General features: G+C 44.2%; 1 protein-coding gene across 1 annotated transcript; it reads left to right on the top strand.

Annotated features, from left to right (window-relative positions):
- The first annotated feature begins 677 nt into the window (after positions 1 to 677).
- On the top strand, positions 678 to 5,833 carry LOC117545662. Its single transcript, XM_034215520.1, has 4 exons — positions 678 to 1,285; positions 1,893 to 2,028; positions 2,237 to 2,473; positions 5,201 to 5,833. The coding sequence occupies exons 1-4, from the start codon at positions 693 to 695 to the stop codon at positions 5,261 to 5,263; spliced, it is 1,029 nt and encodes a 342-aa protein (XP_034071411.1). The 5' UTR covers positions 678 to 692; the 3' UTR covers positions 5,264 to 5,833.
- Positions 5,834 to 17,932: the final 12,099 nt, after the last annotated feature.

The raw sequence follows: 17,932 nt of genomic DNA, 5'->3' as shown, positions 1-17,932 counted from the left end.
GAAAGTGAAACTTATGCTCGAGTCGTCACCCTCTCCCTCCGGTCCACATTAATACAAATGATCCCAAAACGTATGATTGCATGAACTATGAAAATATCTTAAAATCAATACAGATGTATTTATTATAAACGTTAGTCCTTAACATCTATCACTGTGTATATCACCATTCAAACATCTTTTAAAAGTTGAACAAACTCCACACAGCTCAGTAAAGACTGTGAAATGTTGACTTTATTTGATCATTTCAATAAAAAACTAACGTTCATATTTCTCTTTTTGATTATAATACTGATGAACGTTCAAAACAAAGCACTTTGGCAACTTACCACATACGTTTTAAAATGCTTAATAAGCACCGTAACTTTCATGATATAATTTCTCGGTCATAATCGGTTGTTTCCGTGAACGGCCGACTGTTGAGTGACGGCAAATGCTGCGGCTGCAATTCATTGTGGGGCAGCATTTTCTCCTCTCCTTTCGTCAAGGGAGGTCCAGTGGTTCCTAAGCTAAAGGAGGTTATAAAGGAAGTTTGAAACCTCCTTTCCTTTCATTTAGAGAATAGGCTACATGCACTAGGATCTGAGACGTACTTCCGCCTTAGCCGTTATACTGCTCGGACGCTTCCGGGTTGCTTCTGGTCTGCGTAGCTGAGCGTCCACAAATGTTTTACTGTTTAAATCTGTGGTTTAAATATGAGTCGACGGAAGATTTTCAAAACTGAGCATTTGCAAAGACAAGTAAATAACTACTCCGAGCACTGCTGTGTCCCACTTTGTACGGCGTCAGCTAAATTCAACGGCGTCCTAAGTTTCCATGGCTTTCCGACCGAACTCGAGCTGCGAAAACAGTGGCTGGTTAAAATACGACGCGATAACTTTACAATCTCCTCTCACTCCAAGGTCTGCAGTCGTCACTTCGCTACGGATCAACTAATAGAGCCAAAAACCCTTGATGGCCGTAGGAGGCTTGTGAAAGGTGCTGTCCCAACTCTGTTTGAGTGGAATCACTTCACTGCTCAAACACCGCGGGCTAGTGTTTGGGAGAGAAGGGAGCGGCCCACTGAACCAGTCTCTCGGGAGGAGCAGGAAGAGCACATCGATGTCCGTGACCATGATTACTGCTCAACCCCTGAACCAGCTTCACTGGACATGTCCTCTCAAGCTACAGAAGACAACTCCAAAACATTGGAGGATCTGCAGAAGCAACTGCAGGAGTTAAGAGTCCAGCGAGAGTTTTGCTTACAGCGGTTTGCTGGCTCCGACGACAACATCCGATTCTATACCAGGTAATGTTTTGGCTAAATTCTATCCAAGTTTTGAGATGGGTTAGCTTATAAAGAATCCTGTTTACCTGCCGTTTGACTGCTGACTATTTGCATGCAGTGTTGGAATAAGTAGGCTACTCAACTTAACTGAAGTATAAGTACAAATACTATGGTTTGAAAATACTCCTGAACTGAACATGTAGAATCATAAATCATGTTTTCATAAGTAACTAGAAACTATGAAGGTTAACTAAATGTGGTGGAGTAAAACATACTAATACTAACAACATACTGATAATACTTTACTACAAGTGGAAATCTTCAAAACCTTACCAAAGTAAAAGTACATGTCAATATCCACTGCGTTTCTCCCAGTTGCACACTTAAGAATGAAGAGTAAAAGTAGTCATTCTGTGTAAAATGTTCCCTGTATGTTTTAGATTATTATTACTGCTGCTTTAATGTAGTTGTTACATGTTACTGCTGTATATTACTATACCTGCACCAAGTGCCTTCTTAATCAGTCTATTTGAATTGTAATGTATTATAGCAAACAAGAGGAAAGCATTAGCCCATGTGTTACAGTTAACGAGTCAATTAATGACTGACATGTGTCTTTTGTGTACAGATTCCCGAGCTATAACCACCTGATGGCCTTCTGGTTTTTGATTGAGCCTTCCATTTATAAAATGGTTCGTGTTACAAGAGCGATATCAGCTGCCAAGAGGAATGAAGAAGTGGTTACACACGCACGTCCATCAACGGTAGGCTACGTTTCTTTTAACACGCAATCTAAACACAAACTGAAGGGAAAATGTTTCTCCAACATTTCATTGCTTTCGTGTAGGCTAAAAGGCTATAGTACTCAATCCTTTTTGAATACATCAGAGAACTAAAACAACTTAATGTTTTTCCCATGGTGTGCTACACTCATGACATTAATATAGTACCCTTTTTTTGTTTATCTTCCAGAGACAGCTGCTTCAGCCAATTGACGAGTTCTTCCTTTTTCTCTGCTTCCTGTCGGTGGGTTTGAAAGAGAGGGACCTTGCAAACCGCTTCAACGTACACCAGTCCACTGTGAGCCGCATCATTGCAACATGGACGAGTTTTCTTACAACTTTATTGGGGTCACAGTGCATCTGGCTTACACCTGCAGAAGTTCAAGCCCACCTCCCAGAGGCATTCAAAGATTTCCCAGACACACAGGTGATCCTAACCCCGGTTAGGTGCTTCGTTGTTGGAGTTTACCCCAGTGGACGAGAGGGTCGCCTCCCTACGCCTGCGGGTTATGGGGGGGAAAACTCTGACTGTTGTGTGTGCTTATGCACCCAACAGCAGTTCAGAGTATACGGCCTTCTTGGAGACCCTGGAAAGAGTCCTGTATGGGGCTCCTGAAGGGGACTCTTTAATCTTGCTGGGAGACTTCAACGCACATGTGGGCAATGATGGAGACACTTGGAGGGGCGTGATTGGGAGGAACGGCCCCCCTGATCTGAACCGGAGTGGTGGTTTGTTACTGGACTTCTGTGCTAGTCATGGATTGGCCATAACAAACACCATGTTCGAACATAAGGATGCTCATAAGTGTACGTGGTACCAGAGCACCCTAGGCAGAAGGTCCATGATCGATTTCGTTATCGTATCATCGGACCTGAGGCCGTATGTTTTGGACACTCGGGTAAAGAGAGGGGCGGAGTTGTCAACTGATCACCATCTGGTGGTGAGTTGGGTCGAGTGGCGGGGGAAGCCTCTGGATAGACCTGGTAAGCCCAAACGTGTAGTTCGGGTGAACTGGGAACGTCTGGAGGAGGCCCAAGTTCAGGAGGCCTTCAACTCACACCTCCGGCGGAGCTTTTCGGGCATTCCTGTGGAGGTTGGGGACATTGAACCAGAGTGGTCGGTGTTCAAAGCCTCTATTGCCGAAGCCGCGGCGGGGAGCTGTGGTCTCAAGGTCCTAGGTGCCTCAAGGGGCGGTAACCCTCGAACCTCCTGGTGGACACCGGTGGTCAGGGAAGCCGTCCGACTGAAGAAGGAGGCCTTCAGGGATTTGTTATCCCGGGGGACTCCCGAGGCAGTTGCAAGGTACCGACAGGCCCGAAGGGCAGCAGCCTCATCCGTGGCCGAGGCAAAGCAGCGGGTGTGGGAGAAGTTCGGAGAAGACATGGAGAAGGACTTTCGGGCGGCACCAAAGTTGTTCTGGAAAACTGTCCGACACCTCAGGAGGGGGAAGCAGGGAACCATCCAAGCTGTGTACAGTAAGGATGGGACGTTGTTGACCTCAACTGATGGAGTGTTAGGGCGTTGGAAGGAACACTTTGAGGAACTCCTGAACCCGACAACTCCGCCCTCTATGTTAGAGGCAGAGCTGGAGTATGACGGGGGATCAACACCAATCTCCCGGGGGGAGGTCACTGAGGTCGTCAAACAACTCCACAGTGGCAAAGCCCCGGGGGTGGATGAGATCCGCCCGGAAATGCTGAAGGCTCTGGGTGTTGAGGGACTGTCATGGTTGACACGTCTCATCAACGTTGCGTGGAAGTCGGAAACAGTACCGAAGGAGTGGCAGACCGGGGTGGTGGTCCCCCTTTTTAAAAAGGGGGATCAGAGGGTGTGTGCCAATTACAGAGGCATCACACTACTCAGCCTCCCCGGGAAAGTTTACTCTAAGGTACTCGAAAGGAGGGTCAGGCCGATTGTCGAACCTCAGATTGAGGAGGAACAATGCGGATTCCGTCCTGGTCGTGGAACGACGGATCAGCTTTTTACTCTCGCAAGGATCCTGGAGGGGGCCTGGGAATACGCTTATCCGGTCTACATGTGTTTTGTAGACTTGGAGAAGGCGTATGACCGAGTTCCCAGGGAGTTACTGTGGGAGGTGCTGCGGGAGTATGGGGTGAGGGGGTCTCTACTCAGGGCCATCCAATCTCTGTACTCCCAAAGCGAGAGCTGTGTCCGGGTCCTCGGCAGTAAGTCGGACCCATTTCCGGTGAGGGTTGGCCTCCGCCAGGGCTGCGCTTTGTCACCAATCCTGTTTGTAATATACATGGATCGGATTTCGAGGCGTAGTCATGGGGGAGGGGGTCTGCAGTTCGGTGGACTAAGGATTGCACCACTGCTTTTTGCAGATGATGTGGTTCTAATGGCTTCATCGGTCTGCGACCTTCAGCACTCACTGGATCGGTTCGCAACCGAGTGTGAAGCGGCTGGGATGAGGATCAGCACCTCCAAATCTGAGGCCATGGTTCTCAGCAGGAAACCGATGGACTGTCCACTCCAGGTAGGGAATGAGTCCTTACCCCAAGTGAAGGAGTTCAAGTATCTCGGGGTCTTGTTCTCGAGTGAGGGAACAATGGAGCGTGAGATGGGCCGGAGAATCGGAGCAGCGGGAGCGGTACTGCAGTCGCTTTACCGCACCGTTGTGACGAAAAGGGAGCTGAGCCAGAAGGCAAAGCTCTCAGTCTTCCGGGCCATTTTCGTTCCTACCCTCACCTATGGTCATGAAGGATGGGTCATGACCGAAAGAACGAGATCGCGGATACAAGCGGCCGAGATGGGTTTTCTCCGCAGGGTGGCTGGTGTCTCCCTTAGGGATAAGGTGAGAAGTTCGGTCATCAGGGAGGGACTCGGAGTTGAGCCGCTCCTCCTTCGCGTCGAAAGGAGCCAGTTGAGGTGGTTCGGGCACCTAGTTAGGATGCCACCTGGGCGCCTCCCTAGGGAGGTGTTCCAGGCACGTCCAGCTGGGAAGAGACCAAGGGGTAGACCTAGGACCAGGTGGAGGGATTATATCTCTTCGCTGGCCTGGGAGCGCCTTGGGATCCCCCAGTCAGAGCTGGTTGATGTCGCCAGGGAAAAGAAAGTTTGGGGCTCTCTGCTGGAACTGCTACCCCCGCGACCCGACCACGGATAAGCGGGAGAAGATGGATGGATGGACAGGTGATCCTGGATTGCACAGAGCTGAGGTGTCAAACACCATCCTCACTCCTCCTCCAAAGTTAAATGTATTCTACATACAAATCTCACTGCACCATGAAAGCCCTGGTTGGCATAGCCCCACATGGCGCAGTGACATTTGTTTCCAGTCTGTATGGTGGTTCTGTCAGCGACAAGGAGATTTTCAAACAATCTGGAATAGCTGCGTTGTTGACTGAAAACATGGCAGTGATGGTAGATAAGGGCTTCCTGATCAGCGATTGCTGCAAATGCAAAGTGTACTGCCCACCTTTTCTGTCAAAGCAGAAGCAAATGCCAGCCTATCAGGTGAGGGAGACACAGGCCATTGCCAGACTGAGGGTTCATGTGGAGCGTGTCATTAGGAGGATAAAAGAGAACAAACTTTTTGATGGTGTCATCCTCCTGTCCCATGCCTACAACATCAACCAACTGTTTGCAGTAGCATGTATGCTGTCAAACTATCAGAACAAAGCACTGGTCAAGAAATGGGTGAAATACGACAAGATGATGACACCTGTGCAGGTAGCTGTGATTAAGCTGGGTGAGCACACCGTAATCCCGTGTTGCCTGACACACGCTAGTGTTTTGTTTGAATAAATGGTAAATAGCAAATTACAATGCGTTGATGATTTCTTACAAATGCACTGATTTACTATTCATTACACAAATCACTTCACTTTATTGTCTTTTTAAATACAATTGTATATGTATTTACATATATGAAAAACAATATATATCAAAAACAAAATATTGAAATCACATTTTGTTGTCATTCAGAACACATGATTGAGGGATTGCCTCCTAAAAACAATTACGGCTGAGCCAGGGTCTAGCAGCTAACTACTTACAGAGTTAACAATGGCTACAGTGCCCACTACTTTTTTAATGACAGGTACTTCGGCATGTATGTGTAAAAAAAAAAAAAAAGTCTACTTTTTCTCTGTTTGCACTTCTGGATCTGTGTATATTCTTTGCACCAGGTAGTCCTCTTGTGCCCACACTACAAAATCACACCACTGCATCCCAGATACAAGAAGTTGACCCTGTACTTGCCAGTAATAGGCATGGCTTTTCTTGAGTTTAGGGGAGCCACATTCCATCTGCACATATTTGCAGTCGACATAATTTGGGACATTGGCACATTTGAATTCAACAAGGCCAAATTGGGGATATTCTGTTGGGTCAAAAACAACTCCATCAGGGGAGGCACCAAGCCAGGGCGTAGAGGGGTGAATGACAAGGCCACAAGGGGAGTAGTTCACGTTTGCCAGTCTACTGTATTCAGCTGCTACTGTGGGCTCCATCTCGGCACCTCTCCTCATTTCTGCAGTCTGCCTTGTACCTTTGAGTATTCGCTCTGCAAGAGTTAGCAGAGCTCTCACCTCTGACGTGACAAATCTCTCTTAACCTAGAGGCAGTAACCCTGGGTTTGCGGAGCAGATGCCACTCTGAGCTAGAGCTTTGCTCACGGGTAGCCTCCTCAATTTTGTGAGACATTTCCAAATCAACAGATAAGCTGTTCATATGTAGTTGCTCCTCTTCTGAGCACACCAGCGGTAAATCACATGGCAAGATCACATACCCCTCTATGGGCAAGTGGGGTGTTGGTGGTGTGTCAGTGTGAAGTGTGGTGTACCGAGACGTCAAAGCAGGCATCTGATAGGACAGAACACTGCCCTCCTGCACAATCCCGAAGGCACTTTCCACAAGGGGCTTGTCAGGTCTCATGTTCATTGTGGTCACAAGCGGCCTGTCTTCAATGCTGAATGCTGAGTATGCCTCCGTAACTCTGAACAGGCAGGGATCTGGTAATGGCCCCACCATGCCTCTGTAGAATCCACTCCTACAAAGAATGGCAAAGACAATATAGCACATTAATGTGACAATAAAGGTTAGGAATACAGCACCAGAATTATGAATTTTAAAAACACAGGAAACACAATTTTCCAGCTAAAATTACCTTACCTGCACCATCCTATTTGGTACAGGCTTGGTGAAGACCATGGAGTTGATGGGCCCTGGCTTCACACCCTTAAGGAAAAGACAATTACTGTTCGTTGAGTCACTTTAAAACAAAAACTCTGTGAAAGATTACAAGTATTTGAACCTCATTGAAATTACCATTGTTCGCGGCTTGTGCCATTGCTGTTCCGATTCAGTACAGCTATGCACAGGTGGCACAACTGGCATGTTCAGTTCAGTGTAGTGTGCTGTTTGGAACAGCAATACTACTGTGTGATTGCACAAAACAGTTCCTGCAACACAGGAGCACTGGTTGTGCGTGAGCACCACTGGTGATGAATCACGAAGCATTATCTAAAAAAGAGAGAAGAAATACTAGTGATTAGTAACCTCACTTGTTACTATGAGCCAGGAGGTTATGAGTAGAATTATTGGTTATTTTTACTGACCCATTATCCTAGAAGAAGCATGTATTCCTGAATGCTTAGTGTTACCCTCTTACCCTACAATACCACAATGAACTTTCTTTGGAAACTAAGATGCCTTGAAAATTGTATTAAAGAAGTTTTGACTATATATTTGAACCCCCAAACTTACACATCCATAATCAATGTAATAATATCTGACCAATCAGCTGTGATAAAGCAGGGAGAAGTAGGACACTGTTGAGATTCCCTTAAGGTAAACTAATGTTTAACTGAACTGAAACTCAATAAACAGGGGGGGAACAGTGTCAATGCTGCCTGCCTACACTCAAACTGTGTGCTGTCTCGCTCTTCCGCATTGACCTGTAGCACAAGGCTCTCACGCTGACCTGCCCTGTCAGCCTGTCTTTATTGGACACTGAATGAAGAAAAACAGAGCAACAGCGTTAGAGCTATACTCACGTCAACACATCTATGGCAACATTGCTTTACAAAAGCTGATACCATTATTATTAGTATTTGTTAGCAAAATGGCTAATGTTTTAAAGAATTAACACCAGAAACAGTACATAGCGTTACCCAGAGCCCTATAGTAGTCTACTATAGTAGTAGTATAATAATAATAATAATAATAATAATAGTAGTTATACTATAGGGCTCTGGCGTTACCTAGCTTTTGACAGCTAATGTTAGCGTAACCCGGAGCATAAGCTAGCTGGTTAGTACTGGTTACCTTCTTACCTTCATAGTTGTGTATATATAACGCAGCATATAATTTGAAGCCTTTATCGAGTTTGCTGGCTGGGGCTTTAGTCGTCCGGCAAATCCGATGAACATCTGACATTTTTAATTTCGGAAGCTCTTGTAGGCAGCGGGTGTAGAAGGTCGTCATTTTCAAACAGGAAATGAATCGGCCGCTATGAGTAGAATGCGGAAGTGACTGTGCATGTAGCCTATTGGAACGGCACTTATCATGGCTGCCACCGACGTATTTCCGGGTCATTTCACTTGGTTAGGAAGATTCCTAAACTAAATGGACTATTGGAACGCAACCCAGTAGCCTACTGGAGATCGTTGTTGTTAGCTTCTGGTGCTAGCGAGCTACGCTAACAGATATAAGGAGTTTTTTCAACAACAAAGTGCCAGACTGAGAGACTCAGTGAGCTAAAGGACTCTCAGTGTCATCTCAGTGGGTCTCAAACGTTTTGGTCACCATTAATGTAAACAATTATTTCCGAGGCACACGTTTATATGATCATTATAGTTATACAAAAATAAGAGAATAAATGAAAAACAGGTATGAAATACTATAACTAAAAAAAGAATAAAGTTTAAAAGGGTGAAAATATCCATAAAGAAAAAGTAAATCTGTTTACAGTTCTGTTTCATCTGGGTGTTGAGAGATGTATCCATAGATCTCTCATTTTGCTCTCAAAGTGCACCAGATTGATGCTTTTAACTTCAATATTTAAAAATAAATCTTCCCGGGGGAGCTTGCCCCCGAGAAGACACCACACCACCTATAAAAATAGCACTTTACCCCTGCTTACACCTATATGCCGTGAGCTGATTATCGAGCCTTCATTGTAACAGTCACACTGTGTATATGCGTGGGGATTGTTGCAGTAGAACATTCCTCTGTAGTGCCCGGTACATTAATGGGAAACCCTAAATGTTTGAGCACCCTCTATGAAACGTCAAGCTACCCCACAGCACCCCAAAATAAATCTCTGGCGCCGCCACTGAGCCCGACTTTTTTTTTTCTCCAAAGGGGGGGCCTGACAGAAAAAGTTTGAGAACCACTGATTTAGACCAATCACAGCGTCACACTCTGCCGCCTATTCTGGATTTGTTTATTGTGCATTCTGTAGACTCCCTTTTCTGTTTGAATTACAAAATGGACATCAGAAATTGGCTTAAAAGGTCTAAGGATTTATTAAAACGAAATGGCGATGAAAGAACTGCAGCCGATGGTGCTGCCGTTGCAGCAGCACGCCAGTTTGACCTCGGCAAACCCCGGGGCTGAGTTAGCGAGCCCAATCCTTGACTCATCAAGGCGGCCGCCACCAACGCTGTCCTCCGAGGCACAGCTCCTTGTGCCCCTACCATCACCACCTGCGTTGCCACACCCTGTACCACACCCGCCAGCGTCCTCCTCCTCCTCCTCCTCCTCCGTGCCGGTGCCTCCACTACAGACGCTACCTTGCAGCACATCAACAGGTACCAATGGCGCGGGAAGGGGGGTGCTGAGGGCGCTGCAGCACCCCCTAGCGGCAGGCAGGGGGTGCGGAACTCCCCTGTCTGAATTATTATTTGATGGTTATTGCTGCTCCCGCTGTGCATAATCTGTGTAATATGTAGCCAATAAATTCCACATTGTTGGTAAAATAATATTTTGGCCAGCCCCGAATGTTTTTTCTGTAGCCCCGGACAATTCTACCTCAATAATATAATACATTAACCGTGCTTTACGTGAACCTCATCAAGACACTAGAGAGGACGACAGGACTGTAATTTCCCGTGTTCAGTGAATGCAACAGAGGCAAGACACCCGACCAATCAGAGAGTTACATGAAAATGTGTGTGTGTGTGTGTGTGTGCGTGTGCGTGCGGAAATAGCGCATTTAGTGTGTGTGTGAGAGTGGGAGAGAGGGAGGGAGAGAAGAGAGAGGGACCGGTGCCAGCAGCAGGGACCGTGTTGTTAGCATCTGGTTAGCTAGCTGCACTAACGGACATACGGAGCTGTTTGTTCCACAATAGCAACAGCACAGACATAGGCCTTTAGAGAACATCTGTTGCACACGGGGTGGTGCCACAGGTCTACATTTACATGAAACGTCCCGATGGATCATGTTCATGTCAACAGAGAATTCCAGAGACAATGGGCTTACTGATGAAGTCAGGAAAGTGTGTGAAATAGAGAGCCACAGTGACGCGTCCTAAAACCCGGAAGTAAACTCCTTCCTGTTCCCTCGACAAAAAAGCAATGCAATTTCTCCTTAAGATTTTGTAAAATAGCTGGAAATAAGGTCTGTGGTTGAAACACATTTAAGAGACGGATCACGTTTTGTTCAGTCGGATCATAAATCTAATTGATGGATTTATGATCAATAGATTTATGATTCGAAAATTATAAAAGTAGGGTCTTATCTTCTTTCTTTCTTACAGTGCAGATGCTTTTCTGCTTGCTCCTGCCTCTGCTTACTTTTTATGCTGATTTTCCTATTCTTATTCTCTGAAAACTTCGAGCAGCAGCTCCTGGACATTAAAATATCACTGGGACAGTTCATCTTCGTAAATAGACGGAGGGTTTCAGCCATATTTCAACATTTTTACGACGACCTCAGTCTTACAGTAGCGTGGCCTAGCAACAGCTAAAGCCTGGTAGGCTACTGCATGCTATTTAGCTTAAGCTAGTTGGTAGCAAAATGCCTCCGTTCTCTACAGATGACTTCCACAAACTTATACAGAAGATAGCTGTGTTGGAAATGAAAATGCAACGGTTGGAAGTTAACGTGGAAATGAATGGACTATGTCATGGGAATGACACCACTTTACCAGTGTTGCAAAATAATGGAGAAGGGTATGCTAACTCACAGCTAGTTAGCAGCTACAAGGATTCCAAGGAACAGGAGGGCTGTGTACCGGGTAATACATCTACAAGTGGTAGTCCTCCCTGGAACTCTCTGGGTGCAAAGCCTAAGAGTAAATCATTTCCATGGGATTTGGGAGGACGGATAACAGGCAGAGCCCAGCGCTCTCAAATCTGTGATGCGACCGGCTGGCCTGCATTGTTATCACCCAGGAAGAGTGCCTCTTCAACCCCTATTCATACTAGGAAACAGCAGTGGACAGCTGCTAAAGGGAGAACTACAAAAAATCCTCCTAAACCACCAAGTGTGCCAATCCAGAACAGATACGCTCCGCTGACCGAGAACCGGAGATCTGATGACCTGGATAACCTGTCCTCTTCACACAGCAGGGTAAGGACCAATAGCTACTCCAAAAGTAAAAGGCTAGAGGGAAAGCTAACGACTGGGCCTGAAACTCTGATTGTGGGTGACTCTGCTGTAAGAGATGTAAAAGGTCTGTGTAATAAGAACAACACCAAAGTACTCTGTTTTCCCAAGGATGTGGTCTCTGACTTGGCTGAGAAGATCCTGCATATTGGGGCTGAACATCCGAGTGAGAAGAATGTGGTACTGCACATTGGAACAAATGATGTTGTGAAACAACAGTCAGAAGTGCTGAAAGAAGACTTTAAATGTTTGTTGGAAACTGCCAGCTCTCTAAATGCAGTGGTGTTCATCAGTGGCCCTCTACCGCCAGTCAGAAGAGGAGTGGAGAGATTCAGCAGATTGTTTGCACTGAATACCTGGCTTTCAACTGTCTGTACTGACCATTCTGTTCATTTTATTGACAATTTTAACTTTTTCTGGGACCGCAGACATCTTTTCAAGGCAAATGGAGTTTGCCTGAACAAGTCAGGAGTGAAATTGTTTATCTCTAACATATTCAACTGCCTGCATTATCAATCTGTTCCCTCTGCCAAGGACAAGCGGCAAGAGGAATCAAAACAGGAGAAAGACACAACACATCGCGCAGAAAACCCTGAAGAATTATCACTGCACCCGCCTGAGGAATGTTCTGATTATGGGAGACACATGGAGGAGTGTCCCCCCCCCCCCCCCCCCCCTGTCAACGCCTTTGAGGATACTCCGTTCACCCTTTCACCCTCGCCCACCCTCCTGGGGATCGTTGAACACATGAAGGAGATGCAGAGGGTTGGCACCGATTCCTTCCTGGAGTTCAAAGACCAAACTAAGGCGATACGCAGGGCTGGCACCATGTCCTTTACCCCCGCTCCTCAGCGACGCCCACCAAAATCACTGCAGAGACGCGCACCATCTCCCCCGTCTTCATCACCGTGCCTACGTCAACCACCTCCCCCCCCTGGCAGCATGTCCTCTACCCCCGCACCATCTCCCACATCTCCATCACCGTGCCTGCATCGGCCGCCTCCCCTCCCTTCGAGAGGGCATCTGCAGTCTCCGAAGCCTGATAAGGATGTGTGTGTACTAAACGCTGCAAACTGATATTTGCTGGGTCCAGGCTCAAGGGCGTATGGCACTCTCAACTCTTTCCAGGACATGCCGGGGCCCTGTCTGCCTATAGCTTTGCCGATATCTGTGTTGATAGGTAATAGATTAAGAGCGGTGAATCATCTTAGATACAGGAAGCGCTCAAACGTTTGTGTGAGTTTATCTAATTTAGCAGTGATTCCATGTCAGCCACAGCTTGTTACAAAAAACATGACTGATAGTGTGTTTGACAAACTTAAACTAGCTTTATTAAATGTCAGGTCTTTGGCAGGAAAAACATTTTTAATCAATGATTTTATCACTGAGCACAATCTCGATTTTATGTTTTTAACAGAAACTTGGATTGAACAAAATAACATTACATTGCAGCTGTTCTTATCGAATCAACCCCTCCCAACTTTAGTTTTATGAGTCAGGAAAGAATGCATAAGAAAGGGGGTGGAGTTGCTATTCTGTTCAATGATTCCCTTCAATGCAGGAAGACATCGTATGGAAACTTTGATTCTTTTGAATATGTGGCCCTTCAGCTGAAATGCTCCTCTCGAGCTCTGTTCCTAAATATCTATAGACCACCCAAATACTGTGCAAGCTTTTTTGATTACTTTACTGAACTGCTGTCTATAGTGTGTATTGACTTTGACCGTCTAGTCATTGTTGGTGATTTTAACATCCATGTTGACAACCCCCAGGACAGAGGGGCAAAATAACTGTTTTGTGTTCTTGATAGCTATGGACTGACTCAGCATGTGACGGAGCCCACGCACAATAAGGGGCACACTCTGGACTTAATTATCTCAAAGGGTCTGAATATCTCTAAGGTTGTGGTGACTGATGTTGCACTCTCTGACCATTCCTGTGTTTTCTTTGAGAGCTCTATTTTTGTTCACAAAAATGTTCAAAAAGAGGTAACCACAAAGCGATATTTAACTGAAAATACTAGAGAAATGTTTACTCAGAATCTTTCTTCCACACTTGCCCCTGCTAATATCTCAGTAAATGAGCTAGTAGATCATTTTAATTCAAATATTAAAAATGTTATAGATGCCATTGCTCCAACTAAGGTAAAGGAAGTTTCTGGCAAGAAAATATCTCCATGGAAAAAGGCCATGAGCGTGAAAACAGAAAAAAGAGAATGTCGAAAAGCTGAACGCAGGTGGCGAAAAACAAATCTCCAGGTTCACTTTGAAATCTATAAAGAGAGACTTGGCCTTTATAATTTGGAATTGAAAAACGCACGACAATCATTCTTCTCTGACATCATTACCAAAAACAAAAACAACACACGTGCCTTGTTTGCTACCGTCGACAGACTAACTAACCCCCCAGTGTCAGTAGCCTCTGAATTTCTATCCACCAGGGCGTGCAATGATTTTGCCTCCTTTTTCACTGACAAAATTCAGAAAATCAGACAAGCAGTCAGTGCCTCTGCATCAGGAACAGCAAATGTGTTGTCTCTGTGTCCACTTCACATCAATTCAAACACCATGACACAATTCCATCAGATTAATGATAAAAACCTAGAGGACATTATACAACTTCTGAAATCCTCCTCCTGCTGCCTTGATATTATTCCAACAGGATTTTTTAAAGGTGTTTTGCCTTGCATGGCCTCAGATCTACTTCATATAGTAAACAAATCTCTTCACTCAGGTATTTTTCCACAGGCCCTGAAAACTGCAGTCATTAAACCGCTCTTAAAAAAGAATAATCTAGATGCTTCAGTAATGAACAATTACAGGCCCATATCAAACCTCCCATTTCTAGGTAAAATCATTGAAAAAGTTGTTTTTCAACAGTTGAGTAATTTCTTGCATTTAAATAACTTTCGATTTGTTCCAGTCAGGCTTTCGTCCAAACCACAGCACTGAGACTGCTCTTGTAAAGGTCTTTAATGACATCCACTTAAACACAGACAGTGGCAGAACTTCAGTGTTAGTATTATTAGATCTCAGTGCTGCGTTTGACACTGTTGACCACAACATATTACTAGACCGACTGGAAAACTGGGTGGGACTTTCGGAAACAGTTCTAAATTGGTTTGAATCCTACTTAAAGGACAGAAACAACTTTGTTTCTATAGGTAAATACACATCTGAGTTGACAAATATGACATGTGGGGTTCCTCAAGGCTCCATCTTGGGGCCTCTTCTCTTTAACATCTACATGCTACCACTGGCTCAGATAATGAAAAACAACAAAATAAGTTACCATAGCTATGCAGATGACACACAAATGTACATAACAATTTCACCAGGAGACTATGCACCAATTCAAACACTGAGTAAGTGCATTGAACAAATCAATGACTGGATGTGTCAGAACTTTCTCCAATTAAACAAAGATAAAACTGAGGTAATGGTTTTTGGAGCCAAGTCAGAACGTATAAAAGTTAGCGCTGAGCTTCAGTCTGCAATGTTCAAAACAACAGATAAAGCCAGAAATCTAGGTGTAGTCATGGACTCTGACCTGAGTTTCAACAGTCACATTAAAACAGTTACTAAATCAGCCTACTATCACCTAAAGAATATATCTAGGATTAAAAGACTAATGTCACAGCAGGATTTGGAAAAACTTGTCCATGCTTTTATCTTCAGTAGACTCGACTACTGCAATGGTGTCTTCACAGGTCTCACTAAAAAATCTATTAGGAAGCTGCAGCTGATTCAGAACACCGCTGCTCGAGTCCTCACTAACACTAAGAAAGTGGATCACATCACTCCTGTTCTGAAGTCTTTACACTGGCTTCCTGTGTGTCAAAGAATAGATTTCAAAATACTGCTGCTGGTTTATAAAGCACTGAATGGTTTAGGCCCAAAATACATTTCTGACCTCCTGCTAAATTATTAATCATCCAGATCTCTCAGGTCTTCAGGGACTGGTCAGCTTTCTGTCCCCAGAGTCAGAACTAAACATGGTAAAGCAGCGTTCAGTTATTATGCTCCAAATATCTGGAACAAACTCCCAGAAACCTGCAGGTCCGCTGCAACTCTGACTACTTTTAAATCCAGGCTGAAGACTTTTCTTTTTGTCGCTGCTTTTAATTGAACTATTCATATCTTAGACTGCACTGTAACTTTTATCCATGTACTTTTTCTTTTAATGTTTAATTGAACTATTCATATCTTAGACTGCACTGAAACTTTTATCCATGTATTTTTTCTTTTAATGTTTATTTTATTAGCTTTTCTTTTTAATGACTGATTTTAAATGCCTTTTTCTTAATGTCTTTCATTTTTTGTAAAGCACTTTGAATTGCCTTGTGTTGAAAAGTGCTATATAAATAACCTTGCCTTGCCCTGCCTTGCCTAGCCTAGACATGGATGTGATCCGGCTGAACAAAACGTGATCCGTCTCTTAAATGTGTTTCAACCACAGACCTTATTTCGAGCAATTTTCCAAAATCCTATGGAGAAATTGCATTGCGTTTTTTGTCGAAGGAACCGGAAGTGGTAAAATGCTGATTTACTTCCGGGTTTTAGGACGTGTCACTGTGGCACTCTATAGGTGGACGTTTTAGAATGCAATATCAAGACGGAGACATTGGACTAGTCAACCTGACATCCACGGCTGACCTTGAAGATTTGACAACTATCAAGGTCATCCAAATACCTGATGATGGTGTCCAAGAATACATCTTTACCGTCTATGAAGAAGCAGCGTCTGCTCAATCAGACGATACTGACATCTTGTCCACACCCTCCAGCTCAGTCTCTACAAGAACTCGTATCTGGTTGAAATGATTGAACTGACACAAAAGGCCAACCTTGTTCAAAGATTGCAATGCTAGGGATTGAACTGCATTTTTCGTTGCTTAATTGCTTTGGCCTCTGTATGTTTCATTTGAAGTTAAAAAAGAATGGGACTTCACAGATTCTGGTAATGCTACTTAAACCCTTCTTAATGGCTAATACATGTTTATCTGAAGTTGTAATTAAGAGCTGCAGAAAATATTGTTGAAGTGTTTAAAAATGTAAAGAAAAACAAGATGTCATGCACACGTTCTAGTCTTTAATTAAAAGGCAGCCAGGTTTAAACGCATGACATATTTACATTTTAAAGGAGAGATATGCAAGCTAGTTTAACATGTTCATATGCATATTTGTGATGTATTTGGTTAAGGCAGGGGTCTGCAACCCGCGGCCCTTTAAGCCCTCTGCTCTGGCTCCCTTGAGCTTAGACAAAAATAAGAAGGAAATAAAATAAAAGTATTTGTAGGACTATTTATATTTTGTTGCATGGTTGAAAATGTTTCGTATCTTGTATTTTGAGGTGATACTGTGACACATAAATAAAAAACAAAACGGTTTTAATTAGGTCAACTAAAATATGCGTCACATCCTGCTACGGTCCCGCGCGAGCGTCTTTTCTTGGAGGCGAATAACCTGACCCCCGGCTCGATGAGCGAACTATGGATACATCAAAGAAAAGTACCGGAGGAACACAGGATTTAATTCTGTGTGGACAGAGTTATACTGTATGTATGCTTTCACAGCAAACAATGCTGGTTTACCGGTATGTTTGATATGTAGAGAGAAGTTGTCAACGGTGGTGCAGCCTTTACGTATCGAGGAACAACAAGGGAGAGGAAGACAGCTGACGATCTTCAGTCATAATTCAATGGGGTATGTAATTTATTTCAGAAAACACTTTTTGTTATATTCCATGGAATGCTCTTAACGTCCCGATAGCAATGAATATATTAAATGCTTTGACAATAAATACATTAAAAAATTAATCTGTGGAAGCCGTAGTACTGTAAAAAGCACGACCAATCATCTGAGCCGGCCCGGCTAAAATAACTGGATGGCCTAACTGCCTGTCAGCCTTCCATCTGTGCACAAACTTATCTCGTGCCCTCATTGGTCATGTACGCATTCGTGTGTGTTGGAGGAGAGACTCTGTAAGAAAGTCTGAAGGAAGAGGCATATTTTTTTCGGTTGTGAACTTTCAAATTCTAGCGCACTCGAGCTGGTTTCTCCATTCTTACCTACCCTACCTTTAACTCTTTTTAGGGTGCAGTTTTATGTTTTATTAATTTCAAAGTGGGCCCATTGTAATAATTTTTTTTTTTCCTTCAAATGTGCAGAGGACTCCCCAAGTGCTGTGTTTCATTTATTTTAAAGTAGGCCCGTGTATTATTTGTAATTCTCCTTATAAGAGTTATTTGTTTCTTATTAGAGGTTAACAGTTTTATATCATGTAATAAATAGCCTAATAAATGCAAA

Source organism: Gymnodraco acuticeps, unplaced genomic scaffold (genome assembly GCF_902827175.1).
Source record: "Gymnodraco acuticeps unplaced genomic scaffold, fGymAcu1.1, whole genome shotgun sequence".
NCBI lineage: Eukaryota > Metazoa > Chordata > Actinopteri > Perciformes > Bathydraconidae > Gymnodraco > Gymnodraco acuticeps.
The sequence above is the reverse complement of the archived record's forward strand: the minus strand, read 5'-3'. Positions and strand labels throughout refer to the sequence as shown.

Bases quoted from the DNA above. Each gene is read 5' to 3' on its own strand.
- LOC117545662 (XM_034215520.1), top strand. From the start codon at position 693: ATGAGTCGACGGAAGATTTTCAAAACTGAGCATTTGCAAAGACAAGTA. The intron at 2,029-2,236 runs GTAGGCTACGTT...TTTATCTTCCAG, and splicing joins CACACGCACGTCCATCAACG to AGACAGCTGCTTCAGCCAAT. The intron at 2,474-5,200 runs GTGATCCTAACC...ATGGATGGACAG, and splicing joins AAGATTTCCCAGACACACAG to GTGATCCTGGATTGCACAGA.